This window comes from Nomascus leucogenys, chromosome 22a (genome assembly GCF_006542625.1).
Source record: "Nomascus leucogenys isolate Asia chromosome 22a, Asia_NLE_v1, whole genome shotgun sequence".
Taxonomy (NCBI): domain Eukaryota; kingdom Metazoa; phylum Chordata; class Mammalia; order Primates; family Hylobatidae; genus Nomascus; species Nomascus leucogenys.
Window position 1 is genome coordinate 87,071,260 of NC_044402.1, and position 20,857 is coordinate 87,092,116.

General features: G+C 34.8%; 1 protein-coding gene across 2 annotated transcripts in view; it reads left to right on the plus strand.

Annotated features, from left to right (window-relative positions):
• Positions 1–20,857, plus strand: part of ITGAV (integrin subunit alpha V) — a 91,960-nt gene that overhangs the window by 64,315 nt on the left and 6,788 nt on the right. For both annotated transcript variants that reach the window (XM_030803397.1, XM_030803398.1), the window contains 11 exons: positions 1,187–1,245; positions 2,770–2,924; positions 5,569–5,706; positions 10,596–10,663; positions 11,323–11,470; positions 11,979–12,071; positions 13,552–13,631; positions 14,004–14,084; positions 14,525–14,630; positions 15,602–15,760; positions 16,541–16,654. In XM_030803397.1, the coding sequence (XP_030659257.1) occupies positions 1,187–1,245; positions 2,770–2,924; positions 5,569–5,706; positions 10,596–10,663; positions 11,323–11,470; positions 11,979–12,071; positions 13,552–13,631; positions 14,004–14,084; positions 14,525–14,630; positions 15,602–15,760; positions 16,541–16,654 (1,201 nt within the window). The remainder of the gene's footprint in view (positions 1–1,186; positions 1,246–2,769; positions 2,925–5,568; positions 5,707–10,595; positions 10,664–11,322; positions 11,471–11,978; positions 12,072–13,551; positions 13,632–14,003; positions 14,085–14,524; positions 14,631–15,601; positions 15,761–16,540; positions 16,655–20,857) is intronic.

The following is a 20,857-nucleotide window of genomic DNA, read 5'->3' on the forward strand; positions in this document are numbered from 1 at the left end:
AGAAAAGTTTTACTTCAAAAGAGCCAATTAAAGATATTTTTCCTGAATTTGTTTTTGAATATTTTTGAATTATTGTTATAGTTATTAAAATTTTGAAATTTTCATTTAATTGGATTACATTAAAAAATTCAGTAATATTTGGTCTTCATTTTTATTGATTGGCCGTGAAGTTGTTTTCAAGATTTTGCTGTAAGTTTTACTGCTTTTCTACCCTGCATACCTCTGTGAAGTTGCCAATAAGCTGCTTCTAATTATGTTAGTAATTCAAAGGTTTCAAATGTACTAACTAGAGCAGTAACATCGTATGATTTTTGGGTATGACATATAGTAAGAAACACATTTTGCATTATAAACACATAAAAGTAATTAAATCAAGCATTTCAGAAAATCATGTTTACCTTTGATACCTAAATCAGTTTTATTTATTTATTAAAAAATTTTTCTAAAGATGCTGAATACAACCCATTAAACTGATTTCAAAACCTGCAAATAAATTGTGAAGAACACTGCTGTAAAGGAGGTTGCTAATTAAAGAAAGCTTTGGGGGGTCATTTTATCAATGAGACAAGTTTTTAAAATCTGAACTGTTGGCTAGGCACAGTGGCTCCCTGTAATCCCAGCACTTTGGGAGACCGAGGCGGGTGAATCACCTGAGGTCAGGAGTTTGAGACTAGCCTGGCCAATGTGGTAAAACACCGTCTCTACTAAAAATATAAAAATTAGCCGGGTGTGGTGGTGCATGCCTGTAATCCCAGCTACTCGGGAGGCTGAGGCAGGAGAATTGCTTGAATCCAGGAGGCAGAGGTTGCAGTGAGCCGAGATCGTGCCACTGCACTCTAGCCTGGACAACAGAGTGAGACTCTGTCTCAAAAAAAAAAAAAAAAAAATCTGAACTGTCATTTCCCTCATTTAGATTTATCAGTAGGTTCTATAAGCTTGAGAGGAAGTTAGAACATTCTTTTTCTTTTTCTCATCAAGGTATCATGAAAGGAAATGTGCTTAAATTACTGAAGGATGAGTTAGGTTAGTATATATAGTTTCATGTTTTTAGAATAATATTAAGACATGAAGAAAGATGTAAGGCTTCACAGTACAAACTATGTATTAGAAATATGAGATGTGGATGATAATAAAAAATATGTCTAAACTGGATTATAGGATTTATGTATGTTTTTTATTTTTCCAGTTTTAATGTTAGGTTCTGCTTAAAGGCAGATGGCAAAGGAGTACTTCCCAGGAAACTTAGTAAGTGTTCTATGAAAAATCATATTATTTTAATGATACTGCATACACAGCACTTAAAAAAATTTTAAGATATTCAAATAGTTACTTGAATTGTTATTATAATTTTTTATTTGAATGTTTATGCTTAAAGACATTTAAGATTTCAACATAATTATATTCTTTGGTAACTCTTAAGCTAATTCAAAAATAATACACTTATTTATGGACGTTATGAGCTAAATGGCCCACGGAATGGTAAACATGACCTTTAGAAGGTTAAGCAGTTACGAATGTGAGATAATGAACTCTGGGGAAATATGAATATTACTGTTTATAAGTAGATGATCTGCTGAGAAGTCTGTATTTTATGTCTTTGAGCAGCCCCAAGCAATCTCAGAAGTAGAGGTGGTTTAGAAATAGTGAGAAGGAGGAGAAAAAGTTTTGATCGTACAATTTAATTCATACCGTAAACTCTACTCTTCTTTTCCTAAAATGGGTGATGTGGTCCTGAGAGCAAGATAGGAGTGTTAAATAATTATTGCCAGGGTTTGTCAATATGTTACTGGCAAGTGGTAAGGAATAATAATAAAACAGAGAAGAAACTGAAACTGTTGGGTGTGTGTTTGTGTGTGAAAGTTTACATAGAGCAGCCAAGCAAGGTCTCCCTAGGAGAAAACTTGTCAGTAGAGACCTGAAGGAAATGAGGGAGCTGTGGGATGTGTGGAGGACTGTTTGACACAGAGGAACTGGCAGTTTCAGCAGGCCTGAAGCAGAAAATGTGCTCAGTGGTTGAGAAACAGCATGGAGGTCAATATGGCCTAGTAGAACAGAACATGAAGCAAAATAACCCCGGGTATTCACCCAAATTTGAAATAAAGGTCAACTTTTAGAGAAACTTGCAACGTGAATTCTGGTTTTAAAGATTTGCACTCTCTTAAGAAACTATTTAAAGAACTGAATCTTACAAGGCACTAATCTTAATTGCTACATCCTTGTTTTACAATGATTCTTGATGTATTTAACTGTTTGATCACTTGCTTCCTGAAGGCATATTCATCTGACAATTTGATATGATAGCTTCCCTGGAAGCAGGAGTTTCAAGTGGGGCAAACTGTTCATTCATCATAGTGTTTAATATGATGGTATTATTGAGCAATACTTCTTAATCAAAATCAGCAAGACTCTTGCTACTTGAATTTATGGTGGAAGTCTTAATTCACATGTTTCATCCTCTGGATTTCCTCCTCTCAGCTTAAATTAAAAGATAGCATTTCTCCTGTCTGATAATTGGCTTACTACTATCATTTTTGGGGGGATTATTTATGACATTACTTTAGGGAAAATTTGATTAATTATTTAATTATTATTAAATAGTTTTCAGAATTAATATGTTGTAGTCTCATTACAATGTAATGACATTTTAAATTAGTTAGAAGCAATTTACTTCTTAAGGAATAAAGATCTCTGTTTACATGAAAACTCTAGAGTAGGATAGATAGGTGTCCATAAAGAATATGTTGGTTATAAATCCTTTGGTTTACATAGATTTCCAGGTGGAACTTCTTTTGGATAAACTCAAGCAAAAGGGAGCAATTCGACGAGCACTGTTTCTCTACAGCAGGTCCCCAGGTCACTCCAAGAACATGACTATTTCAAGGGGGGGACTGATGCAGTGTGAGGAATTGATAGCTTATCTGCGGGTAAGAGATAACTTATCTGCTACCTTGCTGTTCCTTTTTAGTCATTAGTTTTTCTTTTTTATCTAAATGATTTTCATTTTCTGTAAATTAGTGTTAGATCTAAAGGAAAAACAGAAAAATACACAAAGGAAATTTAGCTTTGTAAAGTGTCAAACCTGAATTATGGACTTCTACTTCTGGCAGATTGGATATTCCAAATGGTCTTTCCACAACAATACTACTGAACAAATTATGATAAACATATTTCTTAAATGCAACTGGACTTTCAAGACATTAAAAGAAATCGCTGGAGTCCAGAAAAAAAAAAAAGAGCAATCAACTAAAAAACTCCAGTGGCAAAAATCTGAATTGTGAGTTATAAGCAAATATGTGAGCCAGAGTTGCTGGCAAAGGATGAAGCCTAAGGAGAGGGCAGGTGGTAATTGCAGACACCAGCACAGGAATTCTGACAGTTGTATAAGGCTAAGTGTTCTTACGACAGAGGTGCATCTGATTCCAGCAAGAGCCAAATGTCAAACCTTGCTGAAGGGGAGCAATCCAGTATGGGCCCCAGGATTTCCACAGGTTAAGTTTGATCAAATATGAATTCATTACACACACACACACACACACACACACACACACACACAGAAGCCACTAGAAGAAGCATCAGATTTTAGCCGCAAAGGCCAGTTACAGAGTACAAATTTGTATAAAATGTTTAAAGAAACAAAGGGGCTGGCACAGTGGCTCAAGCTTATAATCCTGGCACTCTGGGAGGCCACAGCAGGAGGATCACTTGAGGCCAAGAGTTTGAGACCAGCCTGGGTGAGACTCTATTTTATTTAAAGGAAAAAACAAAACAAGATAAAAACATCAGTAAATATTTAGACAACAACATAATTAATGAACTTAATTTAACAGACATATAGAATCTACACCTAACAATTAAAGAATATGAAAACTGACCATGCATAGGCCATAAAGGAAGTCTAAACAAATTTCAAAAAGTAATTTTATAGAATACATGCTATCACAGTGCAGTTGTTAGAAATCCATAACAAAAAGATCAACTGGGAATTGGGAAGTGTGATTTTTAAATAACTTATGGGTCAAAAACAAGATCATAATGGAAATTTACTTGCAACTGTATTACAATGAAAATATGACATCAAAATGTATAAGCTGTCACAACAGTAGAATGTAAAGATAAATGTATGGCCTTAAATGCTATTTAATTTAAATGAGAGTTAAGAAAAAATGAAGGTAAGAAGGAAACACCATAAAATTAAGAATTGAAATGGGACATTACAGATAAGGGAGGAATTAACAGAATATTATGAATAACCTTGGGCCAGGACATAGGAAAACTTTTAGGCAAAACATGGAAATTCTTAGAAAAACAATACGACTGTCATAAGAAGAAATAGAAAACCTGAATAATCCTCTAAACACTTAACAAATAGAATTGACAGTTAATCTTTACAAAACGACAAAGCCCAGATGGTTTTATAGGCAATATCTACCAAACATTCAAGAACAAGACTTCTCAATTTTAAATAGCTCTTTGAAAGAATAAAAAAACTAAAATATTTCAAAGTCAATCTGTGAAACTAGTTTAATTGGTTCCTGGACTGGTCGAGAATAGCACCAGAAGGGAGAATTTCATTCTAGTCTTACAATAGATGTAAAATTACTAAGCCATTATAAGCAAATAAGTCTTAGCAGTTTGTAAAAAAAGATACATAAACCAAGTTGGATTTATCCTAGAGTGGGTTAATATTAAGTCTAAAAATGTAATTTACCACATGAATAGATTAAAGAAGAAATATGTGACTGTCTTATTTAAGTACAAAAAAGGTTTTAGAGTAAATTTTAAAAACTTCATGATTTAAGAAGCAAGACAAATACCCCAAATTATGACGAAGAAGAAATAGAATCTTACATTTAAACAAAGTCCGTCAATACCTATTAATTGGTCAAGATGTGAATTAAGAATTCTTATACGTTGCTGACGGCAGTGTGAATTGTTTTGAAGACTTTGGAAAATAATGTGGTACTACAGAACTGACAAATATACTTGTCACTATGTATAAGAATAATTACAGCAATTTCTGTAATAGCAAACACAAACAAAACCCATAAACAATCAAAATAGCCTTCGACAGAATGGATAAATGAGTTGTAGTATATCTACATGATGAAATAGTACTCAACAGTACAAAATTAACGTAGGCTACATGCAATAGAATGGATGGATCTTAAGAGTGTAGGACAGAAAGCAAATCACAGAAGACTACATGTAATCCTATTGAGAAGGAATGCAGAGGGAGGAAGAGAAAGAAGTAAGTGGGTAGCTTCAGCAGTATCAATAATGTTCTTATGTTGGGTGTGTGTGTTTGAGTGTTCATGTTGTTAACATGTCTCGTACTTTCGTGTGAATCGAATAGTGTACTGTTAAACAAAAATTGACTAAAGGTTCTTACTTGATAAGGATAATCTTCTTTTAGATATTCTATTTCTACATAAGTATAATTTTCCAGAGAATTTTGTTAGAATTGAAGGCTTAGGGATGAATACAGCTGGCTTTGTAATGTGCACTTATGGATTTCTCCAGATAATTTAGGTTGATGTTATCATTAATTCAAAGCATTTCCATTTCTAGGATGAATCCGAATTTAGAGACAAACTCACTCCAATTACTATTTTTATGGAATATCGGTTGGATTATAGAACAGCTGCTGATACAACAGGCTTGCAACCCATTCTTAACCAGTTCACGCCTGCTAACATTAGTCGACAGGTACTGTACTCAGTTTACCACTAATGTGATATTGTTATTTTTTTTACAATTCATGTTTTTAAATATTAGAGATTTCCTTTATCATATTGATAGATGTTTAGTCAAAGTCAGAAGGTTAGGAATCTGAATTTTCTATTTTTTTTTCTTTTTGCTTTTTATTTTTTTGGGAATCTGAATTTTCAAGTCAGAGATATTTAAAGCCACTTAACATGGAGATATACAGAGAAAGACAGGATCACATTTCATATACATGAAATAGGAAAATAATTCAAGGAGAACAGCAAAGTGCCAGTCTGTTTACATAGTATTTTAGTATTTTGCTAAATATATTTGATATCTATGTTATCTTTGATATTTTAATTTTAAAAAGTGCATATATAGTAAATAAATAATTCTTTTCAGAAAACCAAAGAAAGCAACAAAATTTGATAGGTGGTATTCTAGTTTTAGAAAATCTTATGTGTAATGTATTTAAATATTGTTAATTCTAGTTACTATTTCTCCTTTTTAAATTACATGTTCATGTTTTTACATTAATATTTCTTCTTTCATAACTCTTTGCCCTAAATTTAGTTTGTCATTTTTTTTTTTTTGTCTTTCTAAGATCCCATAAGCTCTTTTTTTTTGGTTTGTTTTCTGTATATGTGACAGTAGCAAAAGGCAAATTAAAATATTTTTAAAAGTCTTTTCTAATTTTTATATTTTAACAATTTCATATTTCATCCTGTACCTTAATAATCATAGTATATGTGCCATTTTCTAGTATTCATTAACATGGAACTTATAACCATACTTCTGTGTTTATATTCTTTACATTTTTTATTTTTAATGAATGCACAATAATGTTGATTAATAGTTTAATAATGACCATCTGAGCCTCTTAATGTCTGTCATTCAGTATTATACTTTCTTTAAAAGTCAATTGTTACTTGTCCCTTTGTATTATGTGCTTTCATATATGGGTTATGGTTATTTTCTGTTTATAGTTTTATAATTTTTTAGAAATCTTTTATTATCATTGTTATCACTGCTTTTGATTAATTTTCCAAACTCCCCATCCAATTTCTTTAATGCCAATACCATATTAAAACCAACTGATCAAGTAGGCTAACTTTTGAAACCCCTTGGAGGGCAAAAATAACTGCAGTAATATTTGACTTCCTTTTTTCCCACCTATTCTCATTCTTCATTGTTTGAAAAAAATTTTTTTTGGTCTCCTCTGTGTCCTACATTTGTTCCATCAGTGACATTATTAACTTTTAGGTATGTTTCTTTCTGCATTCTTAGCTTTGTTATTCACTCTTGTTTTTATGTTAATTACTTACCCCACCATTTTTATCATTTCCTTTTCTCTAAAATGGATCCTTCATTTCGCTGGTTACATTACAAACTCTTCTTTGCACTCTCTTTTTGCTGTCAAATAGAAATACAAAGTTTTAATTGTAATTTTAAATTTGTAATTTTTAATTAGCTGGTTAGCAACATTTTTTTAAAAAGGTAGAAAAGGTATAGGTGAAATTTATTTTAAAAATATATCTGTATTAGTTTTCTAGGGCTGTCATAACAAAGTACCACAGAATGGGTGGCTTAAACAACAGAAATTGGTTCTCTCCTAATTTTGGAGCCTAGAATTCTGAGATCAAGAGTCAGCAGGGCTAATTTCTTCTGAGGCCTCTCTTCTTGGCTTGTAGACAGTCACCAGTCACCTTCTTGTGTCTTCACATGGTCTTCCTTTTGTGTGTGTGTCTGTGTCCTAATCTCTTTTTAAGCATCAGTCGTCGGATTAGGGCCCACCTTAAAGACGTTTTAACTTAATAACTTCTTGAAAGACCATATCGCCAAATATAGTTCCATTCTGAGATACTGGGGATTAAGGCTTCAACATACATATTTTGGGGGTACACAGTTCAGCCCTTAACGATATTTAAAATATTGTCATTTTCACATGGAATCAATTAAAAATTATCAGTGGAATATTTTGCATTCTGTTTCTTACTGTCTTCAAAATCCCAAATGTATTATATACTTTTAACACATCTAAATTCAAATATTTAGGTTTTATTAGAAATTTTTTTTGTATTTACAATCCATGTAATTCACAGTTGAAAAAGTAGATTCAAATACTCAAGTTGTTCTAAACTTACTAAAAGTTTTGCAGTAAGAGAATTAAGCATCAGCTTTTAACATTAATTAAAATTAAATAAAATTTAAAAATCAGTTCCTCAGTGACACTGAGCCCATTTCAAGTGCTCAGAAGCCACATGAGGCTTGCAAGTGGCTACTATATTGGACAATGCAGTTCTAGTGTTTCCCGTTCTGCTCCCTAATCCTTTGGTGTTAGAGATTTAGTGTTTTCTGCAGAAAGAGTTGGGTTTTTTTCTCTCATTTTTTTCATTCAAATACACTAAGTTTTTTTTTTTTTTTGAGACGGAATCTTGCTCTGTTGCCAGGTTAGAGTGCAGTGGCGCAATCTTGGCTCACTGCAACCTCTGTCTCCTGTGTTCACGCGATTCCCCTGCCTCAGCCTCCTAAGTAGCTGGGACTACAGGAACCCACCACCACGCCCGGCTAATTTTTTGTATTTCAGGAGAGACGAGATTTCACCATGTTGTCCAGGACAGTCTCAATCTCCTGACCTCGTGATCCACCCACCTTGGCCTCCTAAAGTGCTGAGATTACAGGCATGAGCCACTGTGCCCGGCCTCAAATACATATTAATTTCTTAATTTGTGCAAGATATAACATATATAACTGTAGAGATTTGGTTGTCTGAGCATGGAAGACATTGCTTTTCCATCTCTGAAACTATCTTTCCTGACAGCATATTTTAATACTATGGCTGCTTCAGTGCCAGCTAAGTCCTTTTTTCCCCTATAGAGTGATATTAGCCAAATATCTCTATATTACAGTTTTATTAATATTTTATACATATGTCTCATTGCAAACTTAAGATACTCATCTAACATTCTAACTGGGAGTGTTATACCTTATCACTAGTTAATTTGTTATCTGCAAAGTCCACACTTTCTTCCTGATCTAATCAAGCCTTGATTTATATTTGGCATGATGTAAAGAATCACCATATAGTTCTTCTAATCGTCCTTTTTAAAAAAGGCTTATAGCAACTGCTTATATCTAGGTAATTGAATTAATTCACATATATTTTTGTGTTTCCTTCAAATTAAAACGACAGTTAAGAATCTTTGTCCAATATAGTAGCCACTTGCAAGCCTCATATGGCTTCTGAGCACTTGAAATGGGCTTAGTGTCACTGAGGAACTGATTTTTAAATTTTATTTAATTTTAATTAATGTTAAAAGCTGATGCTTAATTCTCTTACTGCAAAACTTTTAGTAAGTTTAGAACAACTTGAGTATTTGAATCTACTTTTTCAACTGTGAATTATATGAATTCTAAATACAAAGAAAATTTCTTTCTTTTTTTTTTTTTTTTTTTGAGACGGAGTCTCACACTGTTGCCCAGGCTGGACTGCAATGGTGTGATCTCGGCTCACTGCAAGCTCTGCCTCTCGGGCTCACACCATTCTCCTGCCTCAGCCTCCTGAGTAGATGGGACTACAGGCGCCCGCCACCGCGCCGGCTAATTTTTTGTATTTTTAGTAGAGACGGGGTTTTACCGTGTTAGCCAGGATGGTCTCGATCTCCTGACCTCGTCATCCGCTCGCCTCAGCCTCCCAAAGTGCTGGGATTACAGGTGTGAGCCACTGTGCCTGGCCTACAAAGAAAATTTCTAATAAAACCTAAATATTTGAATTTAGATGTGCTAAAAGTATATAATACATTCTGGATTTGGAAGACAGTAAGAAATAGAATGCAAAATATTCCACTGATAATTTTTAAGTGATTCCATGTAAAAATGACAATATTTTAAATATTGTTAAGGGCTGAACTGAGTTCCCCCAAAATGTGTATGTTGAAGCCTTAATTCCAGACATTCTTTGTGACTTGGAAGTTTACAATCATCATCCTTTTTTTAAAGGACTCTATTTTTCTTTTCCTTTAAATCCTTTTCTCTCTTCTTTTTGTCTGCTTCTGTGCTTGAAGCCCTTTGGATGTTACCAATAGACAAAGCAAAAATGGCCTCATCTTTATTTTCCATTCTTTTCTTAATTTTTATGTTTCTTCTTTCACATCCTATCCAGCTCCTCTGCTTTTTTCCCACTGTTTGTCTCTTTTGGGTGTTTCCATTTTGCTCTAGCTGGAACATTCTCCTGGCCAGATCTAGTGGGGAAAAAGTTCAGGTCTTTGCTTTTTTCACCTACCCTGATTGGCTAACTATAATGCTTCAAGTTCCTTTTCCTTCATCTTTTTCCAAATGACCATGCAATGCTGGACTCATTTTATCCAGTTTGTTTTGCCCCTTGGTCTCTCTGCCTGTCTGAATTGCTGCTGAATATCTACAGCTCCTTATTCTTTTATCCTCTGCAGCCCTATTTCCTGATATTGGTAGAGGCACAGTCCATAATGAGAAACTCTAGAAGGGAGTCTATTTTGCCCAACATCTCACAACTTAACTAGCAGCAGGGTAAAAATGAACCCTCATTTCTTGACTATTACTTTCTCTTCTACACCAGTCTTCTTTCAAAGATGATAACAGCTTAATCTGACATAAAACTGAAAGGTTCCAAGGAACTGTATTATATTCCTATGGATCTTTTTCTTCTTTCTCATTCTTGACTGGCTACACTGACCTGTTTAAAAATAAGTGGCCATGGTCTCTTCTGCATTCAGGTATACAAACAAGCTGATGAGTATATGAAAATATATACATGTGTACATATAGGCATAACCACATAGATATTGATAAACACTGCTTATGCCACCTGCATTGGTATTTTTCATATAGAAAAATAAAATGTGTTTTTCTAGGCTCACATTCTACTTGACTGTGGTGAAGACAATGTCTGTAAACCCAAGCTGGAAGTTTCTGTAGATAGGTAAGTTTTGCTTGAAATAATAATGTAGTAAGAAATTTAAATGGAAGGGCACATTTTTCTATTCAAAGGACTAACATATTTTAACGAGAATTAGTTATACTGGAGAGTAAGGCGTGATTTTCTATAATACTGAAACTATCAATATTGAGCTTCTGAAGAAAATATCCACTGTGTTTTTCACTAGTTGCCTGGGTTGAAAGAGTTATTACCATTCAACTTTGGGTAATATCACAAAGTAATATTGTATCATTTTAAAGATACACTTCATGGTAAACATTCTTTGAACTCAAGGAATATCCTTACCATTTTGTAAGGCATATGAATTATAAAGAATATTGTGAGAATTATGACACATGTTTAATTTAGCTTTTAGAAAAATATTGGGGAATTACAAAGTACATATAATTCACTTCAGTAATAGATGTGAATGATAGTGATATATTAGTGGCATCAATGTTTATTTTTATTGAGAGAAGCATTGGATTTTCACCCAGTGTGCTATTTTCTGTTTTCTGTCAAGCTGTGAAGTAGTCTTAAAATATCTTGAGACACTGTTGAACATGTCAGTGCTGTGTATTTATCTCTTGTTTCTTTGAACAGTCATACTTTCCCCATGTAGTCTTTTTTTCTCAGTCTGGATTTGTATTGTTAACTTGTAGTGATCAAAAGAAGATCTATATTGGGGATGACAACCCTCTGACATTGATTGTTAAGGCTCAGAATCAAGGAGAAGGTGCCTATGAAGCTGAGCTCATCGTTTCCATTCCACTGCAGGCTGATTTCATCGGGGTTGTCCGAAACAGTGAAGTAAGCAGGCTGCCTCTTTAAAAATCGAAATGCACTCACAGATCTTATTAACATTAATGAGCTGTTCCCCTATTTAGTGAAGCACAAGCTTAGCTATTCTACCTAAGGCTAAATTGCTAGACAATGTAGTGCCTATCTTACATAATTCCTTTTAAGCCTAATACTTTGCATAATGCATTGATATGACATTTTTAGAATTGCAAGCTAAGTGCCTGGAAATGAGGTTAGATAGATAAAGTGTGTAAGCTTGTCCATCAAATTATTTGTCAGAGGCTATATGGTTATGTATGGTAGTCCTCTAGGGATCTTTCAGAAACACTTCTGCCTTTCCATGTGGCAATTGTACCCAATTCTGGCTTTTTCCTTACCTCCTGGTTTGCTCAACTAGATTTATTTGCTTAGGACAAGAAACTGAAATATCCAACTGCATGATACTTTATTTCTTTTCATATCCATTTTTATTTTTTATTATTTATTTATTTATTTATTCATTTTTTGTCTATCAAAGGCCTTAGCAAGACTTTCCTGTGCATTTAAGACAGAAAACCAAACTCGCCAGGTGGTATGTGACCTTGGAAACCCAATGAAGGCTGGAACTCAAGTAAGACAATTTAATTAAATGGATTTTTCTACCTGGCAAATAGAAAAGCATATTGTTCTCTGGGCTCATAGTAATTTTTAAAAATAAACACTTCAAAACAATGTCCTTAAATTGGTTTCGCTATAATAGTTAAATGATTAGCAGAGTTTTGCTTAGTTTTAACTAAGATATGAAAACAATTGGTTGTACTCCTACACGGTTTGCAGTCAGCTGCTCTTTATGCCTCCTTCACTTTAGTAAATGGATGAGAACATGGTTTAAACTAAGGACTGAAATAATAATTTTTGCTATTTTACACTGATGCCTTAATGGATCCTGAAAAGCTACTCTGGCAACTACCAAGACTGTCAATCCTAGGTGAGCTAGATTCCATCACAGGCCCCACACAGAGGACCAAAGCAAAGGTCAGTTCAGGCTCCCCTTCAGATGGTGGAGCAGGGTGCCCAGGAGCCTGAAAAGAAGCAGCCAATGGCTTGCTTTCCGAATCCTCTAAAAAGTAAACAAAGTATACCTTGTAGGATTTCTAGTCGCAAGGACAAAATGGCAGTATATGCTGTGTGACTTTTTCAATGGAATTTATTTAATTACATATTGATACTGGTACTTTGAAGATCTGTAGTAATATAGGTCTAAATATTCCATATTTCTTTAGTATGTTTTCTATTACAAGTCATTAGTGTTTCTAGATGTACGGTATCTTAGGGATAGAACTTGAACAAATTACCCTAAGTTCAGTTTTTCACATGTATTCAATGTTTTATTAACAATGAGCATGGCTTTTATTTTCTCATATTCTCATTCTCTCTAGCTTTCTGGTTATTATATAGTTTCTGCTTATTCCAAGTAGCCAGTTCCAGGTTTTGTGGAGTGGGAAGCAGTACCCAGGAAGTACTGTTTTTAAATGTCATTTATATGATCCCCAAGAAGACTTCTTTTTTGTACCTGGTGGTTCAATTGTTTTATTTAAAATCTACCAATTTTCTGCCTGCAGGAATTAGGATATTTGGTGTTGGGAGTGTTATGAGAGGTGTGTGGAGAAATTCTGGTTGTGGCCCTACTCATGCCTTCTTTAGCCAGGTTCCCTTACTCTAGTAAACCATCCATTTCTTCTTTCCTGACCTATGAACACAGCACATACTTTGGTTGTTAGCTTCGTGTTATCAAAGTTTTGTACCCGGTTGCTAGACTTTCACTGGATCAACAAACATTTAGTTTTGCACTTTTTAGAAAGATGGTTAGTATTATAAGGAGGTATAATTATGATTAATAATTGTTGTTAAATAGGCTGTCTTATGGATTGGCCCAGGTATATTATGTAAAATAGGTTTGATAGAAAATAAGATTTAATTATCTTTGTTCAGTATTATTGTAAGCTCAGAAAAACCCCATTTTAGAACATTATTTTTTATTTAGACATTGAATTTGAAATTTTGCTAATTAGACATTGACTAGCATTACTATCTTTTCCTCTCTCCTTCAGCTCTTAGCTGGTCTTCGTTTCAGTGTGCATCAGCAGTCAGAGATGGATACTTCTGTGAAATTTGACTTACAAATCCAAAGGTATGAAAACAACTGATATTCACTTATAACTATCAAATAAGTATTATTTGTTGTAAATATACTATGTAATATACTTTAAACATAAAATAGCATAGATTAAATTTTATTGCTTGATTATAGCATTTTAAAATCAATATTTACATTATAAGAATAAATTTTATTGTCAGATTTGAGTTTGTAAAACAAAATTTAAAATCCAGAAATAAAATGTTCATCTTCTTGGAATTAAATGTTAATGAAAATAACTATTTTGAGGTATAAGCTTCACACTTGTTTCTTTTGTTTGTTAATTTTTAGTTTCACTGGGTTTGCCTCTGTATGTTTTTGGTGGTTATGCATAATTCATTTTTGTTTTGTTTTTTTCTTTTTCAGCTCAAATCTATTTGACAAAGTAAGCCCAGTTGTATCTCACAAAGTTGACCTTGCTGTTTTAGCTGCAGTTGAGATAAGAGGGTCAGTATGAATACTTAGTTGAGTATCTCATTCTCATGATTGCTTTTTAAAGGTAACTATCAGGCCTTAGCCTCTTCTGGACAGTAGACCCTACTTGTTTAGTGGTGGTTTTACTAGGGCATTAGCTTCTGTAGAAATAAAATCCTAGGTATGTTCCAATCCCCCAATACTGGGTGATCCTCAGAAGGAACAAGACATGGCAACAACATGCACAAAATAATTTTATTGAACTTTTACACAAATTGTCAATTCACCTGTTACATGTACATTTCATAAGAGCAGTTTTTTTGCATGTGTGTGTTCATTAGTTTTCTTTTAAAGTATTTTTTAAAATTAGATCTAATTTTATTTATTTGAGTAATGAATACGGGGTACTTTTGAAAATGAACTGACTATATCATTTTGATATTCATGGTAGGTTTTCTTTGGTCATTGTTTAGAGTCTCAAGTCCTGATCATATCTTTCTTCCGATTCCAAACTGGGAGCACAAGGAGAACCCTGAGACTGAAGAAGATGTTGGGCCAGTTGTTCAGCACATCTATGAGGTTTGCAGTTGTTAGATTTTACTCAAACCTAGTGAGCGAGCCAGTGGAGAGAGGAACAACTAAGCTACCTTTAAAAAAAAAAATTCTATGTAATTTTTATGTAAACTCTACATTGGTTAAGTATGTGTCAGATTTCTTTGAATATTTTCCCTGTACATAAATTCATTTTTATTTGACAAATAGCTTTGTTTAAATAAAGCAGTTTATATAATTTGTTGCTTAAAATCAATTAGTTCTACTTGAATAAAAGAAATGTCATTGGTACTTTCTCACGGGCGTTTTGTAGTTCTGGCTAAAAATTGAAAATACCTATGGCAAATAACCAAAACTATTTCTATAGGAAGAAATTTTCTTTGTCATCCTTCATTAATAACTTTTAAATATTTTGTGTTTTGTTTATACATACATATATATATATATATATATGTGTGTTTGGTTTTTTTTTTTTTTTTTAGGTGGAGTCTCGCTCTGTCGCCCAGGCTGGAGTGCAGTGGCGCGATCTCAGCTCACTGCAAACTCCACCTCCCGGGTTCAAGCGATTCTCCTGCCTCAGTTTGCTGAGTAGCCGGGATTACACGTGTGCGTCACCATGCCCGGCTAATTTTTGTATTTTTAGTAGGGACAGGGTTTCACCGACAGGTTTCACCACGTTGGCCAGGCTGAACATGAACTCCTGACCTCAAGGGATTCGCCCGCCTCTGCGTCCCAAAGTGCTGGGATTACAGGCATGAGCCACTGTGCCCAGCCTTGTTTATATTTTTATCCTGACACCTATTACTCTGTGTTAGAGACAAATGTTGAGTTTGATCATTTTTTGCATAAAAATGGTCACATTGTAATTAGAGGTTAACTGTGGAAACTGCTATTATTCAAAACCTATTGCTAACATGATTTCTGAAGTTGATGTAGGGGAAGGATTATGGAATAGATTTTTGCCCAAGGTGTAGATGCATTTTCTTTTTTCTCCTTAGCTGAGAAACAATGGTCCAAGTTCATTCAGCAAGGCAATGCTCCATCTTCAGTGGCCTTACAAATATAATAACAACACTCTGTTGTATATCCTTCATTATGATATTGATGGACCAATGAACTGCACTTCAGATATGGAGATCAACCCTTTGAGAATTAAGGTAATATGCTTAATAGCAGCTCTTCATTACAATGATATTTCATTGCCTTCTTTCTAAACCTATAAAAGAAATTCATAAAATAAAACAACTATTTTAATATAAAACCCACTCTGCAAAAAATGGTTTAGTTCATAAGCAGTACACTTAGGATAAGTTCATTTGTATAATGGGTAAGAATTGATTCTGTGACATCCTAGTGAACCACATCTTCATGGAGTGCTTACTGAGCCTCATGAGATGTCTTTCAGTGACTCAGTTTGACCTTGGCTCCATCACATTGTTGTTTGTTCAGGGCATAATATCACATCAAGGGTGTTTTGTTGTTAAAATTTCTACCTTTGGGATAAGCTATACCATTTTACTCATGATTCTCTTGACTTTTGGATATAGTCATCTCCATCACAGATTTGCACTAGAAACTATTATACAATATGGTCTAAGGAAATGTAAAGAAACAAAATAAAAGATGTACCCATGATTGACATCACAAATGTACTGTGGAATTTCAGGCCATTTCTGTGTGTTTCATCAGTTTCCACTCTAGCTAAACAAGGGCTGAAAATAATGGTTAGGGAGAAGCTAACTTTTTTGGTACATATTAAAGACTCTAATCTTTATTTTCTGTCCTTACTGCTCACCATATACTCAGTGGTAAATATTCTGTCATACTAAATTTTCATTCACTGTTTTTTAATCATATCTAAGGGTTTATATCAAAATGCTGATATAAAATGTTTTTCATTATCATTTACCACCATTTTGTTAATGTGATTGCATTAGATCTCATCTTTACAAACAACTGAAAAGAATGACACGGTTGCTGGGCAAGGTGAGCGGGACCATCTCATCACTAAGCGGGATCTTGCCCTCAGTGAAGGAGATATTCACACTTTGGTAAGTGCCATTCCAAATATGTGCACCATAGACATTTAAAAATATGTGACTATAGAACTGATGCCAAAGAACATTTCAAAAATAACAACAGCTGTGCTTGAACAACTACATTTATTTTTATACCATGCATTCCTCTTACTTTCCTTTTTCCTAGTCAGATTAATGCCATATTTTCTTCAAATGATCTATTTTTGTAGATAGCTAATAAAACTAGTTTATGTCCCAACTTGATTTTCCTACTCTAGTTCTTTAACTGTCCTCTTTCTTGGCCTCCTCCTAATCTCTGAGGCTTTAGTACGATACTAAAAAATCCAGAAGGTCCCAACAAAAATACATTGGAATAATAATTAGCACTTGATTAACCTTTGCTGAGTTAGTCTATATAATGGCTATAATGTTTTTAAAGGCAATTGCCTTTTTTTTTTTCTTTTAATTAACAAATCTCCAGATCTCTAGTAGAGAACCTGGTATAGTGTTTTTTGTTTGTTTGTTTTTTGACACAGAGCCTCACTTTGTCACCCAGGCTGGAGTGCAATGACACAAACACAGCTCACTGAGGCCTTGACCTCCCAGGCTCAAGCAATCCTCCCCTCTCGGTTCCCCAAGTAGCTAGGACTATCGGCGCTCACCCCCATGCCCAGTTAAGTTTTGTATTTTTTTGTTGAGGTGAGGTTTCACCATATTGCCCAGCTTGGTCTCGAATTCCTGTGCTCAAGCGATCTGCCCACCTCAGCCTCCTAAAGTGCTGAGATGACAGGCATGAATCACCATGCCCAGCACTGTTTATGTTCAATAGTGATCACTAGTTATTTTTGCATCACCAAATTCTGTGGTTCTTGTTAATCCTCATCCATTCAATTGCCTAGTGGCTTTGATTCACTTAATCACTTCCTTCTATTGACTCTCATGGCTGTAAATACCATGTGGTGTAGATGCTTCGATTTATATTTCCAGTCTGATCTTCTGCATTGAACTTCAGATTCCAATATCCAGCTGCTTACTAGAAACTGCTTTTAAATATCTAATAGGAATCTCAAACAATTGTAAATATATATACCCTTGGGTTTTCCCAAGTCCGCTCTTTCCATAAAGTTGTTAGTTGATTTTAGTAAATATCAACTTCATTCTCTAACACCTGGACCTCATGCTTGACTCCTCTCTTTCTCTCATATCTCACGTGTTGTATTTCAGCAAATTGTATCAATATTTTCTTTCAAAATACCTAGAATCTGGTCCCTTCTCACCAGTTTCATCACTGACACAACCTAACCCAGGCTACTTTCCCTTCTCAATTGGACTATTGCCAAACCCCTAGTTGGCCTCTGTATTTCTGCGTTTCTCCCAACTATACTTTGTATGCTATAGAAGCCACAGTGATCCTTTTAAATATAGGTCAGGTTGTGTCACTCCAGTGCCTTCCCATCTAACTCAATGAGAAAGCAAGAGGCTACAATGACCTTTAAGCCCAACATCAACAGGCCCTTCCTGCCTCTCTGCTTGCATCTCCTCTCCTTACTATTCTTTCTCAAATTTTCCACCTTGCTTTCATTGAACAGATAGCCCCAAGCATGTTTATTCCTCCATGCTTTGAAAATTGCTCTTCCATCTGCATGGAATTCCTTGTCCAGTAACCTTGTGGCTTATTTTCCCATATCCTTCTCGTGTCCTTAAAAGTAAAATTATGTCAGAGAACTTCCCTGACCAACCCATGTGAAATAGAAACTGCCTTCTACTTCTCAAACCCACTTTTGATCTTGCACTTTCTGTCCTCCTTCAGAATCTGTTTTCTTTAATTGAGACAAAACTTACACAAAATTAACCATTTTAATGATTTTAAAGTGTATAATTTAGTGTTTTTTAGTATAATTACAACATTGAACCACCATCACCACTATAATTGTAAACATTTTTGTCACTCCAAAAAGAAATGCTGTACCCATTAAGCAGTTTATCCATTCTCCCCTATCATCAGCCCCTGGTGACCACTAATCCGCATTCCTACTGATTTGCCTATTCTGGACATTTCATACATATGGTATCATACAACATATGGCCTTTTGTGTCTTGCTTTTTTTTTGAGACAGAGTCTTGCTGTGTCACCCAGGCTGGAGTCCAGTGGCACAATCTTGGCTCACTGCAAGCTCCACCTCCCGGGTTCACGCCATTCTCCTGCCTCAGCCTCCCGAGTAGCTGGGACTACAGGTGCCTGCCACCACACCTGGCTAATTTTTTTGTATTTTTAGTAGAGACGGGGTTTCACCATGTTAGCCAGGATGCTTGATCTCCTGACCTCGTGATCTGCCCGCCTCAGCCTCCCAAAGTGCTGGGATTACAGCCCACTAGTACTTCATTTTTATGCCTGAATAACACTCCATTGTGTGGACATACCACCTTTTGTTTATCCATTCATCAGTTGATCAACATTTCGATTATTTCTACTTTTTGTCTATTTTGAATAGTGTTGCTATGAATGTTCATGCATAAATTTCCATGTAAACATGTTTTTCAGTTTTATTGAGAATAAACATAAGAGTGCAATTGCTAGGTCATGTGGAAACTCTATGTTTAACTTTTGGAGGAACTGCCAAACTATTTTCCAAAGTTGCTGCAGCATTTTGCAATCCCAACCAGCAATATATGAGGGTCCTATTTTCTCCACATCTTTGTCAACACTTATTATTTTCTGTTTTTGTTTGTTTTAAAATTTTTATAATCATCCTGGTTGGTGTGAAGAAGTAACTCATTGTGGTTTTGATATGCATTTCCCTGTAGACTGATGATATTCAGCATCTTTTCAGTTGTATATCTTTTTTAGACAAATGTCTATTCAAATTTTTTGCCCATTTTTAAATTGGGTTATTTGCCTTTTATTGTTGAGTTACAAAGAGTTCTTTATATATTCTGGATACTACCTTCATTAGATATATGATTGCACAGGCTTTGTCTCATTCTGTGTGAACTGTGTTTTTACTTTCTTGATGGTGTCCTTTAATGCACAAAAATTTTTAAATCTGTAGTTAAATTTATCTATGTATTCTTTTGTTGCCTGTATTTTTGTTGTCATATTTTTAAAACCATTGCCCAATACAAGGTTATGAAGATTTATACCTAGGCTTTTAGGTTTTATAAGTTTTACACTTACAGCTCTTACATTTACATCCCTGATTCATTTTGAGTTAATTTTTGTGTACGTGAGGTAGGGGTCCAGACTGATTCTTTTGTGTGTGGCTCTCCATTTGTCTGAGCAACGTTTGTTGAAGAAATTATTCTTTCCCCTTAAATGGTCTTGGCAGTCTTGTTGGAGATGAATTGATTATAAATATATGGATTTATTTCTAGACATTCAATTCTATTCAGTTGACCTATATGTATATCCTTAATACAAGTAACAAATTGTTTTGATTACCATAGCTCTGGAGTTCAGGTTTTGAAATAGGGAAATATGAATACATTTTCTTCCTTTTAAGATTATTTTGGTTATTTAGAGTCCCTTGCAATTCCATGTGGATTTTAGGATCAGCTTGTCCATTTCTGCAAACAAGGTAGTTGGAATTTTGGTAGCAATTTTCTTGAGCCTGTCTCAATCTGGGGAGTATTGCTATCTTAACATTACATATTTTAGTTCATGAACATGGTATGTCTTTCTGTTTATTTATTCTACAATTTTTTCAACAATATTTTGTCACTTTTAGTGTACTACTTGTCTTGCACATCCTTGGTTACATGATTTCTGTGTATTCTTTTCAATGCTTTTTATTATTATTTTTATTTTTTTTTTTTTGAGAAGGAGTTTTTGCTCTTGTTGTCCAGGCTGGAGTGCAATGACGTGATCTCAACTCATTGCAGCCTCTGCCTCCCAGGCTCAAGCAATTCTCCTGCCTTAGCCTACCGAGTAGCTGGGATTACAGGCACCCGCCACCAGGCCCGGCTAATTGTTTGTATTTTTTTAGTAGAGACAGGTTTCACCATGTTGGTCAGTCTGGGCTCGAACTCCTGACCTCAGGTGATCCACCCACCTTGGCCTCCCAAAAGTTCTGGAATTACAAGTGTGAGCCACCGCACCTGGTCTATTTTTATTTTTATTTTTTAGAGACAGGGTTTTATTTTCTCATCCATGCTGGAGGACAGTAGCATAGTTATAGCTTACTGCAACCTCGAAATCCTGGGCTCAAGCAATCCTCCTGCCTCAGCCTCCTGAATAGC